Source organism: Arachis hypogaea, chromosome 10 (genome assembly GCF_003086295.3).
Source record: "Arachis hypogaea cultivar Tifrunner chromosome 10, arahy.Tifrunner.gnm2.J5K5, whole genome shotgun sequence".
Taxonomy (NCBI): Eukaryota; Viridiplantae; Streptophyta; class Magnoliopsida; order Fabales; family Fabaceae; genus Arachis; species Arachis hypogaea.
Window position 1 is genome coordinate 27,747,547 of NC_092045.1, and position 23,082 is coordinate 27,770,628.

A 23,082-nucleotide genomic window follows, 5' to 3' on the forward strand; every position below is an offset into this window, starting at 1 on the left:
TGATAAAGACCGTGGTTCCTATTATTAGTGCCATCATTTTTGCTCTATTGAAATGCTTTGGTCTCTCACTTGCCGAACTCATTAAACTCCTTATCCTAACAGTGACGGCATGTTGGGACACATTTCCCTCTCTCAAAATCAAAGTGCAAGTGTTGCAAAAATAACAAAACTCAAACCAGGAAAAAATTTCGAGTAAAAATGTAAAATTGTAAAATTTAACTATTTAAGTTAATAAGTTTTTATGCAGATTAAGTTCAATGGAAGAAGATTGCATCAGTATTCCTAGATTACTTTTAAGATTGCTTCCACCTTTTAACAATTTTCATCATCTAAATCAAGCATCCTCAAGTCAAAAAAGAAATTAAAAACATGAATCATTATTGAAATATTTGTTTAGCTTTATTGATTTCAGGTTTAGTGTGATTAGGGATTACTTGTAATTATAACAACGAGCATTAGTCAGTCACTTTCAAAGGTTTTAATTAATTAATACTAATAGCATTTAATCAAAAATTGTTATTCATTGCCCTTTGATTATTTCATCTTAAAAGGGTGCAATGGATGTTGACTCGGAACCACTCAGTTCACAAGACAATGTCGAAGATCCCATGATGACTAGTGTGGAAGAAAATGTTAACTGCACTTGTGATTGTGGTGGCAGCAGTAGTAAGTGTGTGACTGTGACGGCCGATGATATTATAAACCAGACCTTTGAAACATCAGATGCAGCTTATAACTTGTATGTACGTTATGCGAGTGTCTCGGGTTTGGAGTTTGCAAAGGTGATACAGCACGTGGAAAAGATGAAACACAACGCAGAAGGAGGTTTTTTTGCAGCAAGGAAGGAAAGAGAGCCGAGAAATACATATCTAGTTTGAGTAGGAAGCGGGAGCATAGAGCGCTGACTCGCACTGGTTGTGAAGTCATGCTTGCGGTGTATCTTGACACTAAAACTTCGACTTGGAGGGTTAAAAAATTAGTCGAGAAGCACAACCACGATCTTGTCCCACAATGCTTGGTACACCTAATTCCAAACCACCGAGGGTTGACTGAGCCACAAAAAGCTCAGGCGAATATACCATGCATGATCATGGTCTTTGCAACCTCTAAAATAATGGGACTAATGGTAGGCCAAGCCGGTGGTTATGCCAATATCGGGTTCACAAAGAAGGACCTAGATAATCACTTTCAAAGAGCTCGTCGTGCAATGCTCATTGGTGGGGATTCCAATGCGACGATTAGCTATCTACTTGGGAAAGCAGATGTCGACCCGATGGCCATGACAAGGTACAGTGCTACTGATGAAGGTCAGCTGGTGGTGGACGAAATTGTGATCACTTATTCTTTTTACTTGTAGGATGTATACTCTGAGGACATTGTTTATTTTCACAACTCCGTTCAACTAACCAGCAAGTGTACTGGGTCGTCCAAGTAATAAACCTTACGTGAGTAAGGGTCGAATCCACAGAGATTGTTGGTATGAAGCAAGCTATGGTCACCTTGCAAATCTCAGTTAGGCAGGTTAAAAATGGTTTATGGGTTTTCGAAGATAAAAATAAGAAAATAGATTATATGTAAAATAAAGGGATAGAATACTTATGCAGATTCATTGGTGGGAATTTCAGATAAGCGGATGGAGATGCTGTAGAGCTCTCGGACGCCTGCTCTTCTACTGCTTCTAATCAGTCCTTCTTACTCCTTTCCATGGCAAGCTTTGTATAGGGGTTCACCATCAACTGTGGCTACTTTTATTCCTCACGGGGAAATAACCTGTGCGGCTGTCACTCGCACAGCTAACCAGTCTGGAGGCATCACCCATGGCTGATGGCTACATCCCATCCTCGCAGTGAAAACTATGCTAACGCACTCTGTCACAGTACGGCTAATCACCGGTTGGTTCCCGCTCCTACTGGAATAGAATCCCTCTTTTGCGTCTGTCACTAATGCCCAGCAGGTTAAAGTTTGAAGCACGTCACGGTCATTCATTACCGGAATCCTACTCGGAATACCACAGACAAGGTGAGACTTTCCGGATTCCCAGGATCCTACTCGGAATACCACAGACAAGGTGAGACTTTCCGGATCCTCATAAATGCCGCCATCTATCTAGCTTATACCACGAAGATTCTGTTGGGGAATCTAAGAGATATACATTCAAGCTCTGTTGCATGTAGAACGGACATGGTTGTCAATCACGCGCATTCATAAGTGAGAATGATAATGAGGGTAATCTGACTCATAACATTCATCATGTTCTTGGGTACGAATGAATATCTTGGAATAAGAATAAGAGAGATTTGAATAAAAGATAATAGAATTTCATTAATACTTGAGGTACAGCAGAGCTCCACACCCTTAATCTATGGTGTGCAGAAACTCCACCGTTGAAAATACATAAGCAAAGAGTTCAGGCATGGCCGAATGGCCAGCCCTCTCTAACGTGATCACAGGATTCAAAATACAATCCAGGATGAAACGTGGTCAAAAAGACATCTAATACAATAGATAAATGTTCTATTTATAATAAACTAGCTCCTAGGGTTTACATGAGTAAGTAATTGATGCATAAATCCACTTCCGGGGCCCACTTGGTGTATGCTTGGGCTGAGCTTGATCATTCCACGAGCTAAGGCATTTCTTGGCGTTAAACTTTGAGTTATGACGTGTTTTGGGCGTTTAACTCCGGATCATGACGTTTTTCTGGCGTTTAACTCCAGACAGCAGCGTGTACTTGGCGTTTAACGCCAAGTTACGTCGTCATTCTTCGAATAAAGTATGGACTATTATATATTTCTGGAAAGCCCTGGATGTCTACTTTCCAACGCCGTTGAGAGCGCGCCAATTGGAGTTCTGTAGCTCCAGAAAATCCATTTCGAGTGCAGGGAGGTCAGATTCCAACAGCATCAGCAGTCCTTTTGTCAGCCTTCTTCAGAGTTTTGCTCAAATCCCTCAATTTCAGTCAGAATTTACCTGAAATCACAGAAAAACACACAAACTCACAGTAAAGTCCAGAAATGTTAATTTAACATAAAAACTAATGAAAACATCCCTAAAAGTAGCTTAAACTTACTAAAAACTATATAAAAACAATGCCAAAAAGCGTATAAATTATCCGCTCATCACAACACCAAACTTAAATTGTTGCTTGTCCCCAAGCAACTGAAAATCAAATAGGATAAAAAGAAGAGAATATACTATAAAGTCCAAAATATCAATGAATATTAATTTAATTAGATGAGCGGGACTTGTAGCTTTTTGCTTCTGAACAGTTTTGGCATCTCACTTTTTCCTTTGTAGTTCAGAGTGATTGGTGTCTCTAGGAACTTAGAATTTCAGATAGTGTTATTGACTTTCCTAGTTAGGCATGTTGATTCTTGAACACAGCTACTTATGAGTCTTGGCTGTGGCCCTAAGCACTTTGTCTTCCAGTATTACCACCGGATACACAAATGCCACAGACACATAACTGGGTGAACCTTTTCAGATTGTGACTCAGCTTTGCTAAAGTCCCCAGTTAGTGGTGTCCAGAGCTCTTAAGCACACTCTTTAGCTTTGGATCACGACTTTAACCATTCAGTCTCAAGCTTTTCACTTGGACCTTCATGACACAAGCACATGAATAGGGACAGCTTGATTTAGCCGCTTAGGCCTGGATTTTAATTTCCTTGGGCCCTCCTATCCATTAATGCTCAAAGCCTTGGATCTTTGCTAAAAATTTTCGCCACTTTTCTTCTCTTTTTTTTTTTTGCTGCTTTTTCTTGCTTCAAGAATCAATTTCATGATGTTTTTCAGATCATCAATAACATTTCTCTTTGTTCATCATTCTTTCAAGCACCAACAATTTTAACACTCATAAACAACAAGATCAAAAATATGCACTGTTCATTCATTCATTCAGAAAACAAAAATTATTGCCACCACATCAATATAATTAAATTAAATTCACTAATAATTTCGAAAATTATGTACTTCTTGTTCTTTTGAATTAAAACATTTTTCTTTTAAGAGAGGTGAAAGACTAATGGATTTTATTCATAGCTTTAAGGCATGGTTACACACTAATGATCATGAAGTAGAGACACAAAAAGCATAGACAAACATAATACTTAAAAACAGAAAACAGAAAGAAAATAAAGAACAAGGAATGAATCCACCTCTAGTGGCGTCTTCTTCTTGAAGGACCAATGATGTTCTTCAACTCTTCTATGTCCCTTCCTTGCCTTTGTTGCTCCTCCCTCATAGCTCTTTGATCTTCTCTTATTTCTTGGAGAGTGAGGGCGTGTTCATGGTGTTCCACCCTTAGTTGTTCCACATTATGGCTCAAGTCTTCTAAGGAGGTACTGAGTTGCTCCCAATAGTTGTTAGGAGGAAAGTGCATTCCATGAGGCATTTGTTGATGAACTTCCTCATGTTCTCCTTGGGGGCCGTGAGGAATTTCCCTTGTTTGCTCCATCCTCTTCTTGGTGATGGGTTTGTCTTCTTCAATGGAGACATCTCCATCTATGATAACTCCGACTGAATAACATAGATGGCATATGAGGTGGGGGAAGGCTAGCCGTGCCATGTATGAAGGCTTGTCGGCTATTTTGTAGAGTTCATTGGATATGACTTCATGAACTTCCACTTCCTCTCCAATCATGATGCTATGAATCATGATGGCCCGATCCACAGTAACTTCAGATCGGTTGCTTGTAGGGATGATGGATCTTTGGATGAACTCCAACCATCCTCTAGCTACAGGCTTGAGGTCCAGTCTTCTTAGTTGGACTGGTTTGCCTTTGGAGTCTACTCTCCATTGGGCGCCTTCCACACAAATGTCCATTAGGACTTGGTCCAACCTTTGATTGAAGTTGACCCTCCTTGTGTAGGGGCGTTCATCACCTTGCATCATGGGTAGATGAAACGCCAACCTCACATTTTCCGGACTGAAATCTAAGTATTTCCCCCGAACCATTGTGAGATAGTTCTTTGGATTCGGGTTCATACTTTGATCATGGTTCCTAGTGATCCATGCATTAGCATAGAACTCTTGAACCATCAATATTCCGACTTGTTGCATGGGGTTGGTTATGACTTCCCACCCTCTTCTTTGGATCTCATGTCGGATTTCCGGATACTCATTCTTTTTGAGCTTGAAAGGGACCTCGGGGATCACCTTCTTCTTTGCCACAACATCATAGAAGTGGTCTTGGTGGCTCTTGGAGATGAATCTCTCCTTCTCCCATGACTCGGAAGTGGAAGCTTTTGCTTTCCCTTTTCCTTTTCTTGAGGAAACTCCGGTCTTGGGTGCCATTGATGGTGAATGAAAAATAAAAAGCTTAGGCTTTTTACCACACCAAACTTAAAATTTGCTCGTCCCGAGCAAAAAAGAAAAGAAGAGTAGAAGAAGAAGAAGAGAATATGGGAAGAGAGGGAGAAGAGGGGTTCGGCTATATGAGAGAAGAATGGGTAGTGTTGTGGGAAAAAGAAGAAGAAAGGAGAGGTATTTATAGGGAGGGGGGAGGGTTAGGTTTCGGCCATTTTGGGTGGGAAAGGGTGGGAAATTGATTTTGAATGTAATGGAGGTAAGTGGGATTTATGGGGAAAAGGAGGTTGATGTGAATGGTGCATGGTGTAATTGGGAAGAGGAATTGATGTGATTGGTGAAGGTTTTTGGGAAGGGTGACATTGAAAATGAGATTTGGATTAGGAGAGTGTGAATAGGATTAAAAGAAAAGGTAGGTGGGGATCCTGTGGGGTCCACAGATCCTGAGGTGGGGATCCTGTGGGGTCCACAGGTCCTGAGGTGAAAAGAAATACCATTCCTTCACCCTATAGGCGTGTAAATTGCCTTCATGCACCATTCTGGCGTTCAAACGCCCATTGGTGCATGTTCTGGGCGTTAAACGCCCATGTGATGCTTGTTTCTGGCGTTGAACGCCAGTTTCAAGCTTGTTTCTGGCGTTCAGCGCCAGATTGTCCTCTGCGTGCGCATCCTGACGTTAAACGCCAGGATGTTGCTTGTTTTGGGCATTCAGCGCCAGAAAGATGCTCTGTTCTGGCGTTGAACGCCAGCCAGATGCATCTTCTGGGCGTTGAACGCCAGCCCGTGCGTCCTCCAGGGTGAAAAATTTTTTTTTCTTCTGTTTTTGACTCTGTTTTTAATTTTTTTGATTTTTTCGTGACTCCTCATGATCATGTACCTAATTAAACACAAAAATAACAAAGAAACAAAATAAAATAAAATTAGATAAATAAAATTGGGTTGCCTCCCAACAAGCGCTTCTTTAATGTCAATAGCTTGACAGTGGCTCTCAGGGAGCCACAGAGCAATCAAGTCAATGTTGTCTAGTCCCAACACCAAACTTAGAGTTTGGATATGGGGTTTGAACACCAAACTTAGAGTTTGGTTGTGGCTTCACAACACCAAACTTAGAGTCTGACTGTGTGGGCTCTTCTTGACCTTGAGCTGAGAGAAGCTCTTCATGCTTACTCTCTTTTGTCACAGAGGGATGGCCATGTGCTTGAAACACAAGATATTCTCCATTTAATTGAAGGACTAGCTCACCTCTGTTGACATCTATCACAGCTTCTGCTGTGGCTAGGAAAGGTCTTCCTAGGATGATGCATTCATCATCTTCCTTCCTAGTATCTAGGATTATGAAATCAGTAGGGATGTAAAGGCCTTCAACCTTTACTAGCACGTCCTCTACTATCCCATGAGCTTCCCTCATGGACTTGTCTGCCAATTGTAATGAGAACAAGGCAGGTTATACCTCAATGATCCCTAGCTTCTCCATTACAGAGAGTGGCATAAGGTTTATTCCTGACCCAAGGTCATATAGAGCTTTTTCAAAGCTCATGGTGCCAATGGTGCAAGGTATTAAGAACTTGCCAGGATCTTGTCTCTTTTGAGGTAGAGTTTCCTGAATCCAAGTATCCAAATCACTAATGAGCAAGGGAGGTTCACTTTCCCAAGTCTCATTACCAAACAGCTTGGCATTCAGCTTCATGATAGCTCCTAAGTATTGAGCAACTTGCTCTCCAGTCACATCTTCATCCTCTTCAGAGGATGAATAATAGTCAGAGCTCATGAATGGCAGAAGGAGATTTAGTGGAATCTCTATGGTCTCTGTATGAGCCTCAGATTCCTCAGGATCCTTATTAGGAAGCTCCTTCTTGCTTGGAGGACGTCCCAGGAGGTCTTCCTCACTGGGATTTTCGTCCTCCTCCTCCTTTGTGCATTCGGCCATGTTGACTAAGTCAATGGCTTTGCACTCTCCTTTTGGATTCTCTTCTGTATTGCTTGGGAGAGTACTGGGAGGAGTTTCAATAACTTTCTTACTCAGCTGGCCTACTTGTGCCTCCAAATTTCTAATGGAAGATCTGGTTTCATTCATGAAACTGAAAGTGGCCTTTGACAGATCAGAGACTATATTAGCTAAATTAGAATTGTTTTGTTCAGCATTCTCTGTCTGTTGCTGAGAAGATGATGGATATGGCTTATTATTATTCAGCCTATTGCGTCCACCATTATTAAAGCCTTGTTGAGGCTTCTGTTGATCCTTCCATGAGAAATTTGGATGATTTCTCCATGATGGGTTATAAGTGTTTCCATAAGGTTCACCTAAGTAATTGACCTCTGCCATGGCAGGGTTCTCAGGATCATAATTAAGCTTCTTCAGAAGCTGCCTCTCTAGTACTGTTGGATGCATGTTGCAATCCATTCAGATTTTGAGAGATTATGTTGACCTGTTGAGTCAACATTTTGTTCTGAGCCAATATGGCATTCAGAGCATCAATTTCAAGAACTCCTTTCTTCTGAGATACCCCATTATTCACGGAATTCCTTTCAGAGGTATACATGAACTGGTTGTTTGCAACCATGTCAATGAGTTCTTGAGTCTCTTCAGGCATTTTCTTCAGGTGAATAGATCCACCTGCAGAATGGTCCAAGGACATTTTCGAAAATTCAGAGAGACCATAATAGAATATATCTAATAGGGTCCATTCTGAAAACATGTCAGATGGACATCTCTTGGTCAGCTGCTTGTATCTTTCCCAAGCTTCATAGAGGGATTCACCATCTTTTTGTTTGAAGGTTTGAACATCCACTCTCAGCTTGCTCAACTTTTGAGGAGGAAAGAATTTATCTAAGAAAGCAGTGACTAGCTTATCCCAGGAGTCCAGGCTATCCTTAGGTTGTGAATCCAACCATATTCTAGCTCTGTCTCTTACAGCAAAAGGGAAAAGCATGAGTCTGTAGACTTCAGGATTAACTCCATTCGTCTTTACAGTATCACAGACTTGCAAGAATTCAGTTAAAAACTGATAAGGATCTTCAGATGGAAGTCCATAAAACTTGCAGTTTTGTTGCATTAATGCAACTAGTTGAGGCTTAAGCTCAAAGTTATTGGCTCCAATGGCAGGAATGGAGATGCTTCTTCCATCAAACTTGGATGTTGGCTTTGTGAAGTCACCAAGCATTCTCCTTGCATTATTATTATTATTATTTTCGGCTGCCATCTCCTTCTCTTGTTCGAAAATTTCTGAAAGGTTGTTTCTGGATTGTTGTAATTTAGCTTCTCTTAATTTTCTCTTCAGAGTCCTTTCAGGTTCTGGATCAGCTTCAACAAGAGTGCCTTTATCCTTGTTCCTGCTCATAAGAAAGAGAAGAAAACAAGAAAAGAAAGAGGAATCCTCTATGTCACAGTATAGAGATTCCCTTATGTTAGTAGAAGAAGAAAGAGGTAGAAGAATGAAGAAGGAGATTCGGATTTTTGGATGAGGAGAGGTGAAGAGAAGTGTTAGTAATTAAATAATTAAAATAGAAGAAGAAAAGAGAAGAAAATTTTCGAAAATAATTTTGAAAAAGAGTTAGTGATTTTCGAAAATTAGAGATAAATGTGATTTGAAATTAAAATTTGAAACAAAAAGAATTTTTGAAAAAGAGAGGGAGAATTTTCGAAAATTAGAGAGGGAAAAGTAATTAGGTGGTTTTGAAAAAGATAAGAAACAAACAAAAAGTTAGTTAGTTGATTGAAAAAGATTTGAAATCAAAATTTGAAAAAGATAAGAAGATAAGAAAAAGATAAGATATTTTGAAATCAAATTTTTGAAAAAGATAAAATTTTGAAAAAGATAAGATAAAAGATAAAAAGATATATTTGAAAAAGATATTTTGAAAAAGATTTAATTTTAAAATTGACTTAACTAACAAGAAACTACAAGATAAGATTCTAGAACTTAAAGATTGAACCTTTCTTAACAAGAAAGTAACAAACTTCAAATTTTTTGAACCAATCACATTAATTGTTAGCTAATTTTCGAAAATTTGATATAAAGATAAGAAAAAGATTTTTGAAAATATTTTGAAAAATAATTTTGAAATTTTCGAAAATTATACAAAAAATGAAAAAGATATGATTTTTGAAAAAGATTTTGAAGAGATAAAATTTTTAAAATTGAAATTTTGACTTGACTTGTAAGAAACAACTAATTTTAAAAAATTTTTGACCAAGTCAACCCAAAATTTCGAAATTTTGGAGGAAAATAAGGAAAAGATATTTTTGATTTTTGAATTTTTAAAGAAAAACACAAAAATGACCCAAAACATGAAAATTTTGGATCAAGACACAAGATGCATGCAAGAATGCTATGAATGTCAAGATGAACATCAAGAACACTTTGAAGATCATGATGAACATCAAGAACATAATTTTGAAAAATTTTGATGCAAAGAAAACATGCAAGACACCAAACTTAGAAATCTTTAATGCATGAAAAATATGAATGCAAAAATGCACATGAAAAACAACAAAAGACACAAAACAAGAAATCATCAAGATCAAACAAGAAGACTTGTCAAGAACAACTTGAAGATCATGAAGAACACTATGAATGCATGGGATTTTCGAAAAAAATGCAAGAAAAATTTTAAAAGCATGCAATTGACACCAAACTTAAAAATTAACACAAGACTCAAACAAGAAACACAAAATATTTTTGATTTTTATGATTTTCTAATTTTTTTGTATTTTTATTAAATTTTTTCGAAAAACATAGTTTGGAAAAACGAAAAATAAAAAAAATTTTTGAAAAAAATTTTTGAAAAGAAAATTACCTAATCTGAGCAACAAGATGAACCGTCAGTTGTCCATACTCGAACAATCCCCGGCAACGGCGCCAAAAACTTGGTGGACGAAATTGTGATTCCTATTTTCTTGTAATTGGATTTTAGAAATTGGCACTATTGGACACAACTCCGTTCAACTAACCAGCAAGTGTACTGGGTCGTCCAAGTAATAAACCTTACGTGAGTAAGGGTCGAATCCACAGAGATTGTTGGTATGAAGCAAGCTATGGTCACCTTGCAAATCTCAGTCAGGCAGATTAAAATAGTTTATGGGTTTTTCGAATATAGAAATAAAGGGTAGAAATAAAAGGGATAGAATACTTATGCAGATTCATTGGTAGGAATTTCAGATAAGCGGATGGAGATGCTGTAGAGCCCAGGCACGCCTGCTCTCCTACTGCTTCTGCTCAATCCTTCTTACTCCTTTCCATGGCAAGCTTTGTATAGGGGTTCACTTGGTGTATGCTTGGGCTGAGCTTGATCATTCCACGAGCTAAGGCATATCTTGGCGTTGAACTCTGAGTTATGACGTGTTTTGGGCGTTCAACTCCGGATCATGACGTTTTTCTGGCGTTTAACTCCAGACAGCAGCGTGTACTTGGCGTTTAACGCCAAGTTACGTCGTCATTCTTCGAATAAAGTATGGACTATTATATATTGCTGGAAAGCCCTGGATGTCTACTTTCCAACGCCGTTGAGAGCGCGCCAATTGGAGTTCTGTAGCTCCAGAAAATCCATTTCGAGTGCAGGGAGGTCAGATTCCAACAGCATCAGCAGTCCTTTTGTCAGCCTTCTTCAGAGTTTTGCTCAAATCCCTCAATTTCAGTCAGAATTTACCTGAAATCACAGAAAAACACACAAACTCATAGTAAAGTCCAGAAATGTGAATTTAACATAAAAACTAATGAAAACATCCCTAAAAGTAGCTTAAACTTACTAAAAACTATATAAAAACAATGCCAAAAAGCGTATAAATTATCCGCTCATCAGCTGGCAAATTTATTTTGGGCAGATGGCATTTGTAGGTCCGATTATCAGTGCTTTGGAAATGTGCTTGCATTCGATACAACCTACCGGAAGAATAAGTACAGAAGGCCCTTGGTAATCTTCTCAGGTTGTAACCATCACCGCCAAACATGTATATTTGGTTTTGCCTTGGTAGAGGACGAACAGACTGCAACATATACGTGGTTGTTGCAAAACTTTCTAGAAGTCATGCTGAACAAGTCTCCTAGTGTTGTGGTCACAGACGGTGACGAAGCAATGAAGGCAGCAATTCGAGAAATCTTCCCAGATGCAACTCACCGATTATGTGGTTGGCACATTCAGAAGAATGTAACGGCAAACATAAAAAACAAAAATTTTTCCAACGACTTCAGAAGATGTTTGTATGCTCCATGGCATCCGGAAGAATTTGAAGAATATTGGGAGAATATGATAAAAAAAAATATGGGTTGGAGGAAAATGAATGGGTTCTGAGTGAATATGAGAAGAGGAAAAGTTGGGCAAGCGCTTACTTGAGGGATAAATTCTGTGCTGGATTTAGAACAACATCAAGGTGTGAGGCGATAAACAACTTCATTAAGAGGTTTATTGGCATTCGCCAAAGTCTTCTAGAGTTGGTCAAAAATCTTGAACATGCTCTTAGGGACTATAGAAACAATGAATTAGTTTCTCAATTTAAGACGCTGTATGGGGAGCCCGTTCTAACTACTGGGCTAGAAGCGTTGGAGCTTTCTGCTGCCAATTTTTACACTAGGGAGATTCTTGGAGAAGTAAAAAAGGAGATTCAAGGAGTAGTCGCATTAGATGTAATAAATGAGGAAAACATATCAACCACTGTTGTGAAAAAAATTAAGGAGTGTGACAGGAGACAACATATTTATAACGTACTTTACGATCGCAATACTGAGCATATGGAGTGTGAATGTAGTCGGTGGAGTAGTGAAGGCATTCCTTGCAGGCACATGTTTTGTGCAATGAAAAGGGTAGGTTTACCGAAGTTGCCAGATAGTCTTCTTTTGAGAAGATGGTCGAAGGATGCCAAGAAGTATCTGGATGAAAGTTCTGCTGGAGGCACTACGCAAGACAGAGAAAGAGAATTTTTAATGCGCTATGGCGCATTGTCAGTGGTAGCTACGTGGATGGTATTCTTAGGAGCTCAAGATGGTCCTTCTTTCCATGACACTATGAATGAAGTCTGTCGTTGGACCAAACACTAGAACAAAAATCTGACTTGAAAAGACAAACAACAGATTCTACCATGCCAAACTTTGTTGGTGACCCTTCGGTGGTCAAGACAAAAGGAGCACCCAAGGGGAAAAAGGAGAGGGGTAAACGGAGGTGCACTAAATGCAACAGTGCTGGTCATGTAAAGAATAAATGTCCTGTGAGGAATGATGGTGACGATTTGGGGGATAAGACTGGTAATGGCGCGCAAGCTAGCTTTGGTACCAAGGAGGTCAGTGAGATACAATATTGCATTAGTTATTATTTGATTTAAAATAAACTGGTGACCTCTATGTTGTAGTTATACTTGATAGAATTTTTGACTCCATGTATTAATTTTTCATAGGAGCTTCCCAAGGACTCTATGGCTTCTCAAGAGACATTAGCAGTGCCAAATACAGAAGTAAATGTACCTATGCAGCAAGAGTCTGGGCTAGGTGATTCAGGATTGATTAATGGCCATGAGAATCCCATCCCACTGTATGGAAGTCATCAGTGGCTATTACAGGTATAAATTTAAAGAGATGAATAATTGCATTGAGAGAAACTTAGTGTTTTGGTAAGTCTTAAACTATTTGAAATCACATTATAATTCGCTGAAGTCATTTTTATTTCTCTCAAATTTATTTGTGATGTGGAGAACAGGTTGTACAATAAGGACATTATTCGAAGTTCAATGGAATGCAGTAGCATGTATTTGTATATACTCATGAGAGTATGGTTTAAGATGTTAGTTAAATTCTTGGATTTCAATAAGACTTTGCTTTGAGGTTGATAAATTTTTAATATTTAAATTTTTAGATATTTATCATAACTTGTCATTGTTACACTCGGCTGAAATATGCAGAAAGTTTCAATAGTTTTTGATTTATATAAGTAAAATCTTATTGATTCTTATTCATGCTAAAATTCAAAAGGGTCTCTTGTACAGTTGCAAAATCTACGACTAGAATAGTCTATGCTATACCACTGCAGGTAACACTAGTAGTGAAATCAAATTCTGAACCACAAATTGAACCTCTTATGCCAGCTAATAAATTGCAACATTAAATATCAGAAGTTTTTGTTGGATGTGAAAATGTGAATGGATTATAGCAAATAATTGATTTTGTGCTGTTGCCCTTTTATTAATTCCTGAAATTTTTGTTGAAATTTTCTTGCTGCTGCTAAAATAGAAATCAATTCATTATTGAAATTTTTGTTTAGCTTTATTGATTTCAGGTTTAGTGTGATTAGGGATTACTAGTTATTGTTTTGTAACGGATTGTTGCTGAATGCAAAAAATGGAAATCAAATCAAGTGTTGTATGTTGTTGAAAGATAATTTTTGGTGAAGAAACTAAAATGGAAATCAAATCAAATGGCTTAATTATTAGGTAATTGTCCTGAATATTAGTTTCACCAAAAATCTCAAAGAAACTAAAATGCTTCTGTTGTTCTTGTTGAATTAAATCGATGAAAGATAAAATGAGAAAGTTTAATTTACAGGCGAACTTCTGTTAGGTAAACCACCTGTAAAACCTTCACTCTTTGAAACTTCCCACTGCTGTTCTGTCTACATCAGCTAAGGCCAAAGCAAGGGCTACGAAAGCTGAAGAACAGAAGGCCAATGCTGAAAGTTCATCCGAGTCTGCATCAGTTGCTTCGGGAAATGGGAAAGGGAAGTCTTCAATTGAAAAGGATGGAGACGCCAGGCAGGTGTCTTTATTATAAATGAAGGCTTCTTTAGAACTCTCTGAATTAAAAGCTGAAAACAATGTTTTTCATTTTCGTAGTTTTTTAAACTGAGAATCCTGACATTGGAACACCGAATGACTACATGGTTTAATTTTAGTATTGGAAACATGAAATGTAAACAGAAAACATGTTTTGGAATTAAACTGACTCCAGTGTTTTTACATCTCTTGTAAAATTAGCCCTATATAATAACATCTTGTTGACTACACTGTATTATTGTCTCAGATACATGCACCCTTACATGTATGCAGGACAGCAGATACGTGCCAGTTAAGTTGGCACCTTCAGGATTTGTGCTTCTTAAAGACTTGCGCCCCAGTGAGCCTGAAGTGCTCTCTCTCACAGACACACCCTCATCTACCACGTCAGCCGCTGGTGGTTCAGCAGCATGGTTGCAGAGTACTGCATCAGCAATGGCTATTGACAAGGAACCTCAACCATTTGAGTACTCCTCCTAGGTCCGGCACTGATTAGCAAAGCTCAAATTTGCGGTGGTTAGATAATTGGTTATTCGGAGGAAAAGCAACTACACAAATGGTTTAAGTGACTACACTGTGAACTCGTTCTTACTATATGCAGTTTGATTGTTGGTTGTAATAGCATCTGAATTGGTTTTGTAGTAAAATATGAACAAAACTAAGAAAATTGAGACTTTGAGAGTGATTCCTCTTATATGCATACTCTGTTAATTGTTAAATGCAGCTTCCAGAGCCGTTTAGTGTTATTTTCACATGGTTTGCCGCTGATCCCCTCCTTGTGTGGTTGGCTCAGTCACTTACAGGTGCTATTATAAAGGATTCTGTGATTCTAGAGGTAAAAAAATTTCTGTAAAACTGTTTATATTTTGATGTTATACGGACAGATGGGTAGTACGCGAAGATATATATAAGACACACAAATGGATAGTGACAAATTTTATCAGGTCAGAAAACAGTGGTGATAAATCACTATTATAGTTACAGCACCACACCATGTATATTCAGCACCACGCCTTTACTTAATTATATATATATATATATTTTCAGTACTAACCGGCATGTTTGTGTTGGTGTAGTGGCGAGCCATGACTCTGCCTGATAGATACATTGAGCATTGATCTCAGTAGGATCAAACTCAAGCAGCGGGGTTGAGTTCAAACCATATCGCAGCTACTGCTTTGACGTTAACCAATGTTTTTTTTGTGTGTATTTTATTATTTTTTATCTAAAATATCACCTTATATTAGCCAAGTTATACCACATTACTTTGATATATATTATTCTACTTTTATCAGTGAATTCGCCAATAATGAGATGTATACACCTTTGGTTGCTCTGTGTTCAGGTAAATGTCACTAACATACCAAAGTGAACTATTCCATGAATCATAAATTATACACTATAAATATCATCTCACGCACCAAATTTTTCAAGATAATAACAAGAATAAAAAAAATCCTAAGTGCAAGATATAAATCATTATAAATAATAAAAAATCCATATATTTAAAAAGTCAAAGAAATAAGTGCAAGATATAAAGTTAGCTTGTATTTTAAAGAAAAATAAAATAGCCTAATTCAATCCATAATTTCTAATAAAAAAAGTTTTTAACGTCTTAAGTTTGCATGACAGACTGCTGTATCTTTTTAGTCCAGTCAGTGACAGCAAGCTTCTCTATGATATCATGCTTTGAGTTATTTTTGTTATTCACCAAATCCACAGCTAGACGCATCCTTGTGTAATAAAAAATAACCTAACAGACAATATCAATGATATTACAAAATGGAACAAACATAACTTCATTAATAATGTTATTTTTCTTACCCATGTCTTATTACCGAGGCTCCAATAGCGAGTGAGTTGCATCCATTGAGCGACCCACAATTCAATGCACATATTAACAAAAGAAAAATAACAAAATAACAAACCGCCAGAAAATTGAATTTTTACTTTGATAAATGGTAAATTTAAACATACGATTCGACAGATTGTTGCGGGACAGCTGGTTCTCTGACTTTATACTTTGAAAATTGAATGTTTCTAAAGGAAGGTGTTTCACCAAAATTCTTTTCGGATAAAAATTCCTCTAGGTAATTTAACAAAGTGTTAATGGCACTCATACGCTCTATCACCAATGTGCCCTTTTTGAAAGAGTTCAGATATCTCACGACCTCGTTAAGTAAATCAACCACTATGAAAAACCAATGGCTATTGAGGTGAACTGGCACAAAAATCTACAACAACATCTGAAAATAACCTTAACTAAAAACAGTCATAAAATATTATTATATGAATTAATTGAAAGTTCAACAAAATTAATGAACCTGATGTAAAGTGGCAAGGTCTCCCATGAAGTTATCCTTGATGTATTTCATTGTGCGAACACAGTTCTGTTTCGGGCTTAACACAATTTGCTGCCATGAATATTAAACTAAGTTAGGAATCTTATTATGTTAATTTCTAGTCTACCTGAGAAGATATATTAAATTTGAAGACTAAATTTCGATACGCCAAGGGACTTACAGAAAATATCAGTGGCAGAAATCATTGGTTAGCATATTTGTATCCTTTTGGCCCAAAATATCCTTTGGTGAGCATCGAACAAACTAAGGTAAGGACCTATGGAGTACAAAAAATCAGAGTTATTCTACACCAATCCAAATTTAATGTTTTTACAAGGATAATAAATAAATAAATATTACAAAACTAATTCTTACATCACCAATTATTGGCTTGCCGGGCATTATAGTCAGAAGAGTCTTGCGTGTGCCACTACAATGATCATTTGGAACAAGCACTTCCCTAAATTCATAAAATTAGAATATTATACTATAGTGGTATAGTAGATTATAAAAAAATTATATGACAAATTAAATATTAATTAAAAAATAAGTTAATTTTACTTACTCTGGATCCATATTGTTTCCAAATATGTAGGCAGCAATGGCCAATTCTTTATTAAAAAATTTCATCTCTTTAGTTGGCCGAAATAAAAGGTCCAAACACTAAAAAAAATAGCAACAAAAAAAAAGTTTAGTACTCATTTATTTTGATCAACAAAAAGTAAAAAAAATACAATAATAAAAATATAAATAATTTATAAGTTCAATCTTTTTTTATTACCAACTATGATTACTAACCGTCTTTACATGTCATTTGTTTAATCTTTCTTATGTTTTAAAAAGTTTGACTATGTCTATATACTCAAAGTGTACACACAAAATCGGCCAAATATTTTTTTTGCGTATTAAAAATAAAAAATTTTTCATAGACTAACGGTTTTCAAATAGTTAAGTACTCACACGTGGCATGTCATCCCCGTCCATATTTGGATCGTGGTTGTCGTAGTAAATCCATGAAAACCCCGGAGAATGCTTTTCCGCAAATTGTAATTCTTTCTGCAACTCCAAAAAATATGGTAATTATTTTAGACGTCGTTAATAATATCATCTCAAATGACACGACATTAATAAAATCATTATAAATATCAGCAAATAAAATTTAGCTCCCTAATATTAATGAGGGTTCTAATCAACCTTCTAATGTCACTAACAGGCACAATTTGATGACCAAAGAAAAAATCGGTACTCACGAGCCTAAAATACTCAACAATGAAGATAGACATCATGTCTAATGAAAAGGAGATAAGTTGAGGAAGAGATTGTATTTAATGACTTAACATTAATATAGCAATATGTGAGAATACTAAAAAGTTCTTCACCCCTAAATGGTATTTAATGGTTGTTATTTAAAAATAAAAAGATAAAATCTTAACTGCGTTGACCGGTAATCCACGCTTTTTTCCCTTGCACCTCCAAGTACTCTTCTTTGTGACTGGTTCGTCACCCAATTACATTGAGGGATTGGCATCAAGTATTTCTTTCAAAGGGTCTGACAGTAGAGTAACAGGAGTATTTGAAAGCTTTCTGCGTTTCAAAGTGTCCGACGGCGATTTAACAATTGGAGTATTAATTGAAAGCTTTGCACCGTCACTCCCACTTTTTGGTGAAGAACCAACCGTTTTCACAATTTCTGGGAGAACTGCTGTTATCCCTTGCACAACAGCTTCGCGAATCATCGTCGACAGTGCCTCAGCAACACCCTTTCCAAGCTACAAGATGCCATACAATAAGACGCGTTACTTGTATACAAAGGTTATAACGCAGCAACTATAAACATCACAAAAGATAATTAAAGACATGTTAAATAGAGTATGCTAAGAAAGTAATGCATATTCGGGTATTGTAGTCCAAAAAATGGATTACCTTCTCATCCAAGGCAGAAAAATCCATGTCTAATTCTTCCTTAGAAGTTACAGAGGCATCCAGTGAGAACTGCTCAAGCCAAATAAATTTCAGTATTTTTATTAGACTAAAAAAACTACTAAACATAATTTACAAGAGACTAATAATCCTATCATTTAACAAAAACAAGCGTGATTACCTTACTCATATTCTCTACTGCTCTGATCTGCAGTGATTGAAAAAAAAGTGTTAGATTTAAAACTTCATAATAAACACTGTTATTTATAGAGATAACTAACAAAGATAACGAAAATTTTTTTTTTAAATAAGAATATCCTAATAAATGCAAAAAGATATCTAATTTTTAAATTAAATCCAATTTTTTGTCAAGATATTGTAACAAATAACTAAGATATTTAATTTTTTTATTTGATATTCAAATTTAAATTTAAATTCAAACTAGTATTTTTTCAAATTATTTATTCTTATAAGTAAAAAACGTATGAAAATTTACTCCTTTTTATTTTTTTAGTAAATGATTAAAAAATAAAAAGTTTGTCTTAGCATTATTCTTAGAGTATATGATTATATTATTAGAAAAAAATAAATATTCTCATTTATTACTATTATACCTTTTTTAAATTATACGATAATTTGATAAATTATTTGTTTTTAAATTATAAATTCAAATAATTGTATTATTAATGAATATTTTTTTCTATTAATATAAATATTATGCAATTATTTTATGATAGTTAGTTAAAAATTTTTTACCGAAAACATCTCTATAGAAAAGTTAGCAACTTTGCAAATTTTTGCATAATAAAATCATTGGAGCTTACGATGATACATATACACTAGATAACACTCATATTTTTTGTTATTTTGAAGAATGTTGTTTTTTTGTTTTCAATTTATTCTTTCATTTTTTTGTTAGATTTAATCATATTTATGGGCATTTTTTTATTCTTTTATTTTTATTATATTTAATATTAAATTTTTAATACAAATTGTTATATACCTTGTTATATTTAATTTTTATATCAAATAGTTATCTCATTATTTTTTAATTTATTCTTTTATTACTTTGACTTTATTTTCTTTTAGTACCATATTAAGTTCACATTAATAAATGAGTTCAAATTACAGTTCAGAATCCATCCCAACGATCATAACCTTAAGTTATTAAACTGTTAACGAACCAAATTACAAAAACGATTTGTCTTGACTCAGTTACAAATCTATAAACGAATCAAATTCAAGTTGTCACTATTATATAATACTGTATTAAAATTGCATTAAATCATTAGTATTTTATTTTAGATTTGTTCCTGATAAAAAATATTATCTAAATTTATTTAACACTATAATATTGTATCATAAGTAGGCTAACTAATAACATTAAGTAAAAAAAATAATGAATTAAAAATATTATTTTTCTTCTGCTACTTGGAATTATAGTTGGTGTAGCAAATTTTTTTTGTAAGTATTAATATAGTATTAATATATTTTTTTTTCTTCCAAAAACCTTTTTACCTAAATGAAAGTATCTTTACAATATACTATTAATATTTTGTAAAATAATATATTATTATAACTATTTATAATATCTTGGATTTCTTATCTTTATCTTTTTATAACTAGTAATATTTTTGTGTAAGTACACAAACATATTCTTAGTTTTTTATTTATTTATTTTTTCTATAAACATATTACAATTGTTAGTATTCTATCGTAGTTAAGAAAATGGTTTGAATTTGAGTGATTTTTGTACATTCAGTCTGATCAGAGTATTTTTATTGTTTGTGGTTGCAAACACAATGTTAATGTATAAATATCTAAGGTCTAGAATTTAATACTATAGATATTATTTGAATAACTGAATTCTAATATTAGAATTATATTAGTTTAATCTCTAGAAAACTGTTCTAATTTAATAATAGTTGTATTATACATAAATTATACTAGTTATATTACAATTATACCTAATTATTTGTTCTTAGCCTAAAGAATCAAAGGAAATAAGACAGATAAATCCTTGACTTTTTAAATTTTTGACAAATACATTCCTAACAAAATTTAAATACAAAATTTGTTGGAAAAATTTTAACATTTTAGTATAAAACTATTGTCTATATATTAAATTAGTCATGATTTATCCCAAATATTTTTATTATTCCAAAATAAATTTTTTTCCTAAAATAACCTTAATTATATAACTTATGAAAAGGTACAGCTTTTTGTTTCTAAGACTCAATTCCAAAACCTCCTGATCAAAATATGAAATAATCATCATAATAATTAACATCTCATTTATTATTATACATTTTTTTGAAAATTGGATTAATAGATACATTAGTGTTTATTTATACACCAGTCTTTTATAGCAACTGAAATTTTTTCCTTTGCAAAATGGATTTACTGTGTTTTAACATTATTCATATATTAGGAACATTATTTTTTAATTCACACAAAAGTATAGAATAACACAAAATAAAAGTAAAACTAAACAAAATTCGATAGAATACATATACGCTAGATAACACTTATATTTTTTGTTATTTTGAAGAACGTTATTTTTTGTTTCAAATTTATCCTTTCGTATTTTTTGTTAGATTTAATCATATTTATGGTAAAAATTAATAAAAAATCACATAAAATAAAAAATCATATTTTTTCTCGTAAGATTAAGGTATATTAAATATTCAAATAAAACAAATATTGAACGTAACTTAGAAGTCTATGGCTCTTCTTTATATAATTCGAGACAATTATTTTATTTTATCCATTTTGTATTTTAATATAAAAGAAATATTTAATTTCAAATGTTGATTTTATTAAATATTTATCTTTTAAATTTATTATATAACGAAGATTTAAAAACATAATTTAATTTAAATATTATCAAATTAATATTAAATATAATTATTTAAATATCTATCTTTTAGATAAAATTTTACTTTTAAAATTTGTTATATATAGTTATTTCAAAGCTGCTCATTTACTTTGTGCCAAAAATTAAAATTTATTTAAAATCGCCTTTTAATTTTAGAAAATTTTAGTTTTAGAGTGTCTTCTCCCTCGTATCACATCTAGCTAGGTTACCTTGGCAAAAATCCAATCCTTTTTCGGAACTTAAATAATTGACTTATATTTTATTTAACACTATTTCGGATATAGCCTTTCAAACACTTGATTAGGAATAGGATTCAAAAGCTTCTCAATTTCCTATTATAAAATCATTTTTATTCATACATTATATAATACATGAGAGAGAGAAAGGGTTGGTTAGCTATGGCTCTGCAAGTGCCAGAGTCTGCCACCATTGGAACCTAGCAACCAGCAAGCCAACAACCCAATTCATGGAACTGAACTGTTTATACAAGTTGTACAATTCTTTTCCATCCAATCGGTACCCAGTGACCACCCTTGTATTTTCATGCAGCATTAAATTGGCCACCCTGAGAAACCTGGCTCTCTTTGTCATCATCGGAGGCACCAAGCGAACTGTCCCTCAAGGAATTTACAGATGAATGATGTGAGAGAATATCTTTATCTGGCCTGCCAGAAACAGCATGTGTTAAACCTTCTCAAGAGCCAGACCTTTTGCACTGATAAACATCCAAATTTAGTTTGTCTGAGATCTTCAATGGAGACTTATGTTTAATTGGTTTTTTTCGTCCTTGAACAAATTCAAAAGCACAAATAAGCCCATCTGTCCAAAGGTTATTTCCAGGGTTGGATTCTCCAGTATTATAGGTGCTATTGCTTTCTGATTTTTGGTGTTTTACTGAGGAACGTGGTTGGTCTTTCATGTAACTCATTTTCTCAGCTCTTCATGAAGCTAATGTAGCGAAATTACATTAGACCTTTACTTGAAAACCACTCTTGTATGAGCAAACTTCTACACAAAACATGTTGTTGAAAAGTTTTTGATAACCATGGGTTCAACAACCAACAGCAACCCTACTAATTATTTACAAATCAATGTTGCAATCCTTAAACTGTAGGGAAAGGTGTTAGTTTTAAATATAGCACAGTCGGATATTCTAAAATCAAAGAAAAATTGAGCAATTAGCTATCTTAGAGAACTATCAAACAGAATTTATCGGCGAAAGCACAAGAATAAGCAGAACTTCAATACTCCAGCTTAGATAATAGTACATTAGATTAGGTTAGGTGTACTTTTTAAGTTAGATTCTAGCATATCAAACTACATTATCTCTGTTGATACTGCATAGTGTATTTATTGATCAGAATTCAAATCACCTCTTAATTAAACCGGAAATAATGCATAACCATAACCATTTATTTTAACTAGTAATGCTATTGCTTGAACAATGAATCAATCAACCTATCCATCTAACAGTTGTTTCTCGTTCGTTCCTCTTAAGTCGCACCAATTCAGATCATGCTTCAAAAAATAGAAACAAAACAACAAATTGGCAACTAGAAGACAAGGAATTAACAATCTAATTAACAATAAAGAAAAACGAAAACAAAAAATTACATATAAAAAATATTTAAAAAATAAGAAAGGGAAACGGAACGTACCAAACAGGTAGATGAAAGTGCGAAGTGGCTCCGAATCCTGAAAGGAAAGTGAGCTTAAGATTGAGGCGATGAGCAAAGAGATGAGCTCGAGCTTCAGTGAGAAAAGGCAGAGGAACCAGACGTTAGGGCTAGAATTTTTTAATTTTCGAGTTACCTTGATAGATTAGGGAGAGATTAACCTTGGATTTGGGCTTGGGCAAGGATAAGGGATTAGGGTTAGAATTTAT

The 23,082-nt window shown here is 34.8% G+C and overlaps 1 protein-coding gene and 1 long non-coding RNA gene across 3 annotated transcripts in view; one reads left to right on the plus strand and one right to left on the minus strand.

The window, feature by feature from the left end:
• The first annotated feature begins 557 nt into the window (after positions 1 to 557).
• LOC112717445 (protein FAR-RED IMPAIRED RESPONSE 1-like) lies at positions 558 to 12,336 on the plus strand. The gene is made up of 4 exons (XM_025769470.1): positions 558 to 825; positions 1,131 to 1,307; positions 11,127 to 11,455; positions 11,575 to 12,336. Exons 1-4 carry the CDS (start codon positions 558 to 560, stop codon positions 12,334 to 12,336), a joined length of 1,536 nt encoding a protein of 511 aa, XP_025625255.1.
• A 9,170-nt stretch (positions 12,337 to 21,506) lies between these two features.
• LOC112715446 (uncharacterized) overlaps positions 21,507 to 23,082 on the minus strand; it is a 177,343-nt gene continuing 175,767 nt past the window's right edge. The window contains exons 2-3 of one of the 2 annotated variants that reach the window (XR_011866533.1): positions 22,856 to 22,946; positions 21,507 to 22,715 (exon numbers count right to left, since the gene is read on the minus strand). This is a non-coding gene — a long non-coding RNA (uncharacterized lncRNA). Of the gene's footprint in view, positions 22,716 to 22,855; positions 23,045 to 23,082 lie in introns of those variants that run through there. The other variant, XR_003159689.3, reaches the window with a different exon arrangement.

Excerpts from the sequence above, each read along its gene's own strand:
- LOC112717445 (XM_025769470.1), top strand. The coding sequence starts at position 558 with ATGGATGTTGACTCGGAACCACTCAGTTCACAAGACAATGTCGAAGAT. Across the intron at positions 1,308-11,126 it reads GTACAGTGCTACTGATGAAG|ATGGCATTTGTAGGTCCGAT; the intron begins GTCAGCTGGTGG and ends TATTTTGGGCAG. Across the intron at positions 11,456-11,574 it reads ACATTCAGAAGAATGTAACG|GAAAATGAATGGGTTCTGAG; the intron begins GCAAACATAAAA and ends TATGGGTTGGAG.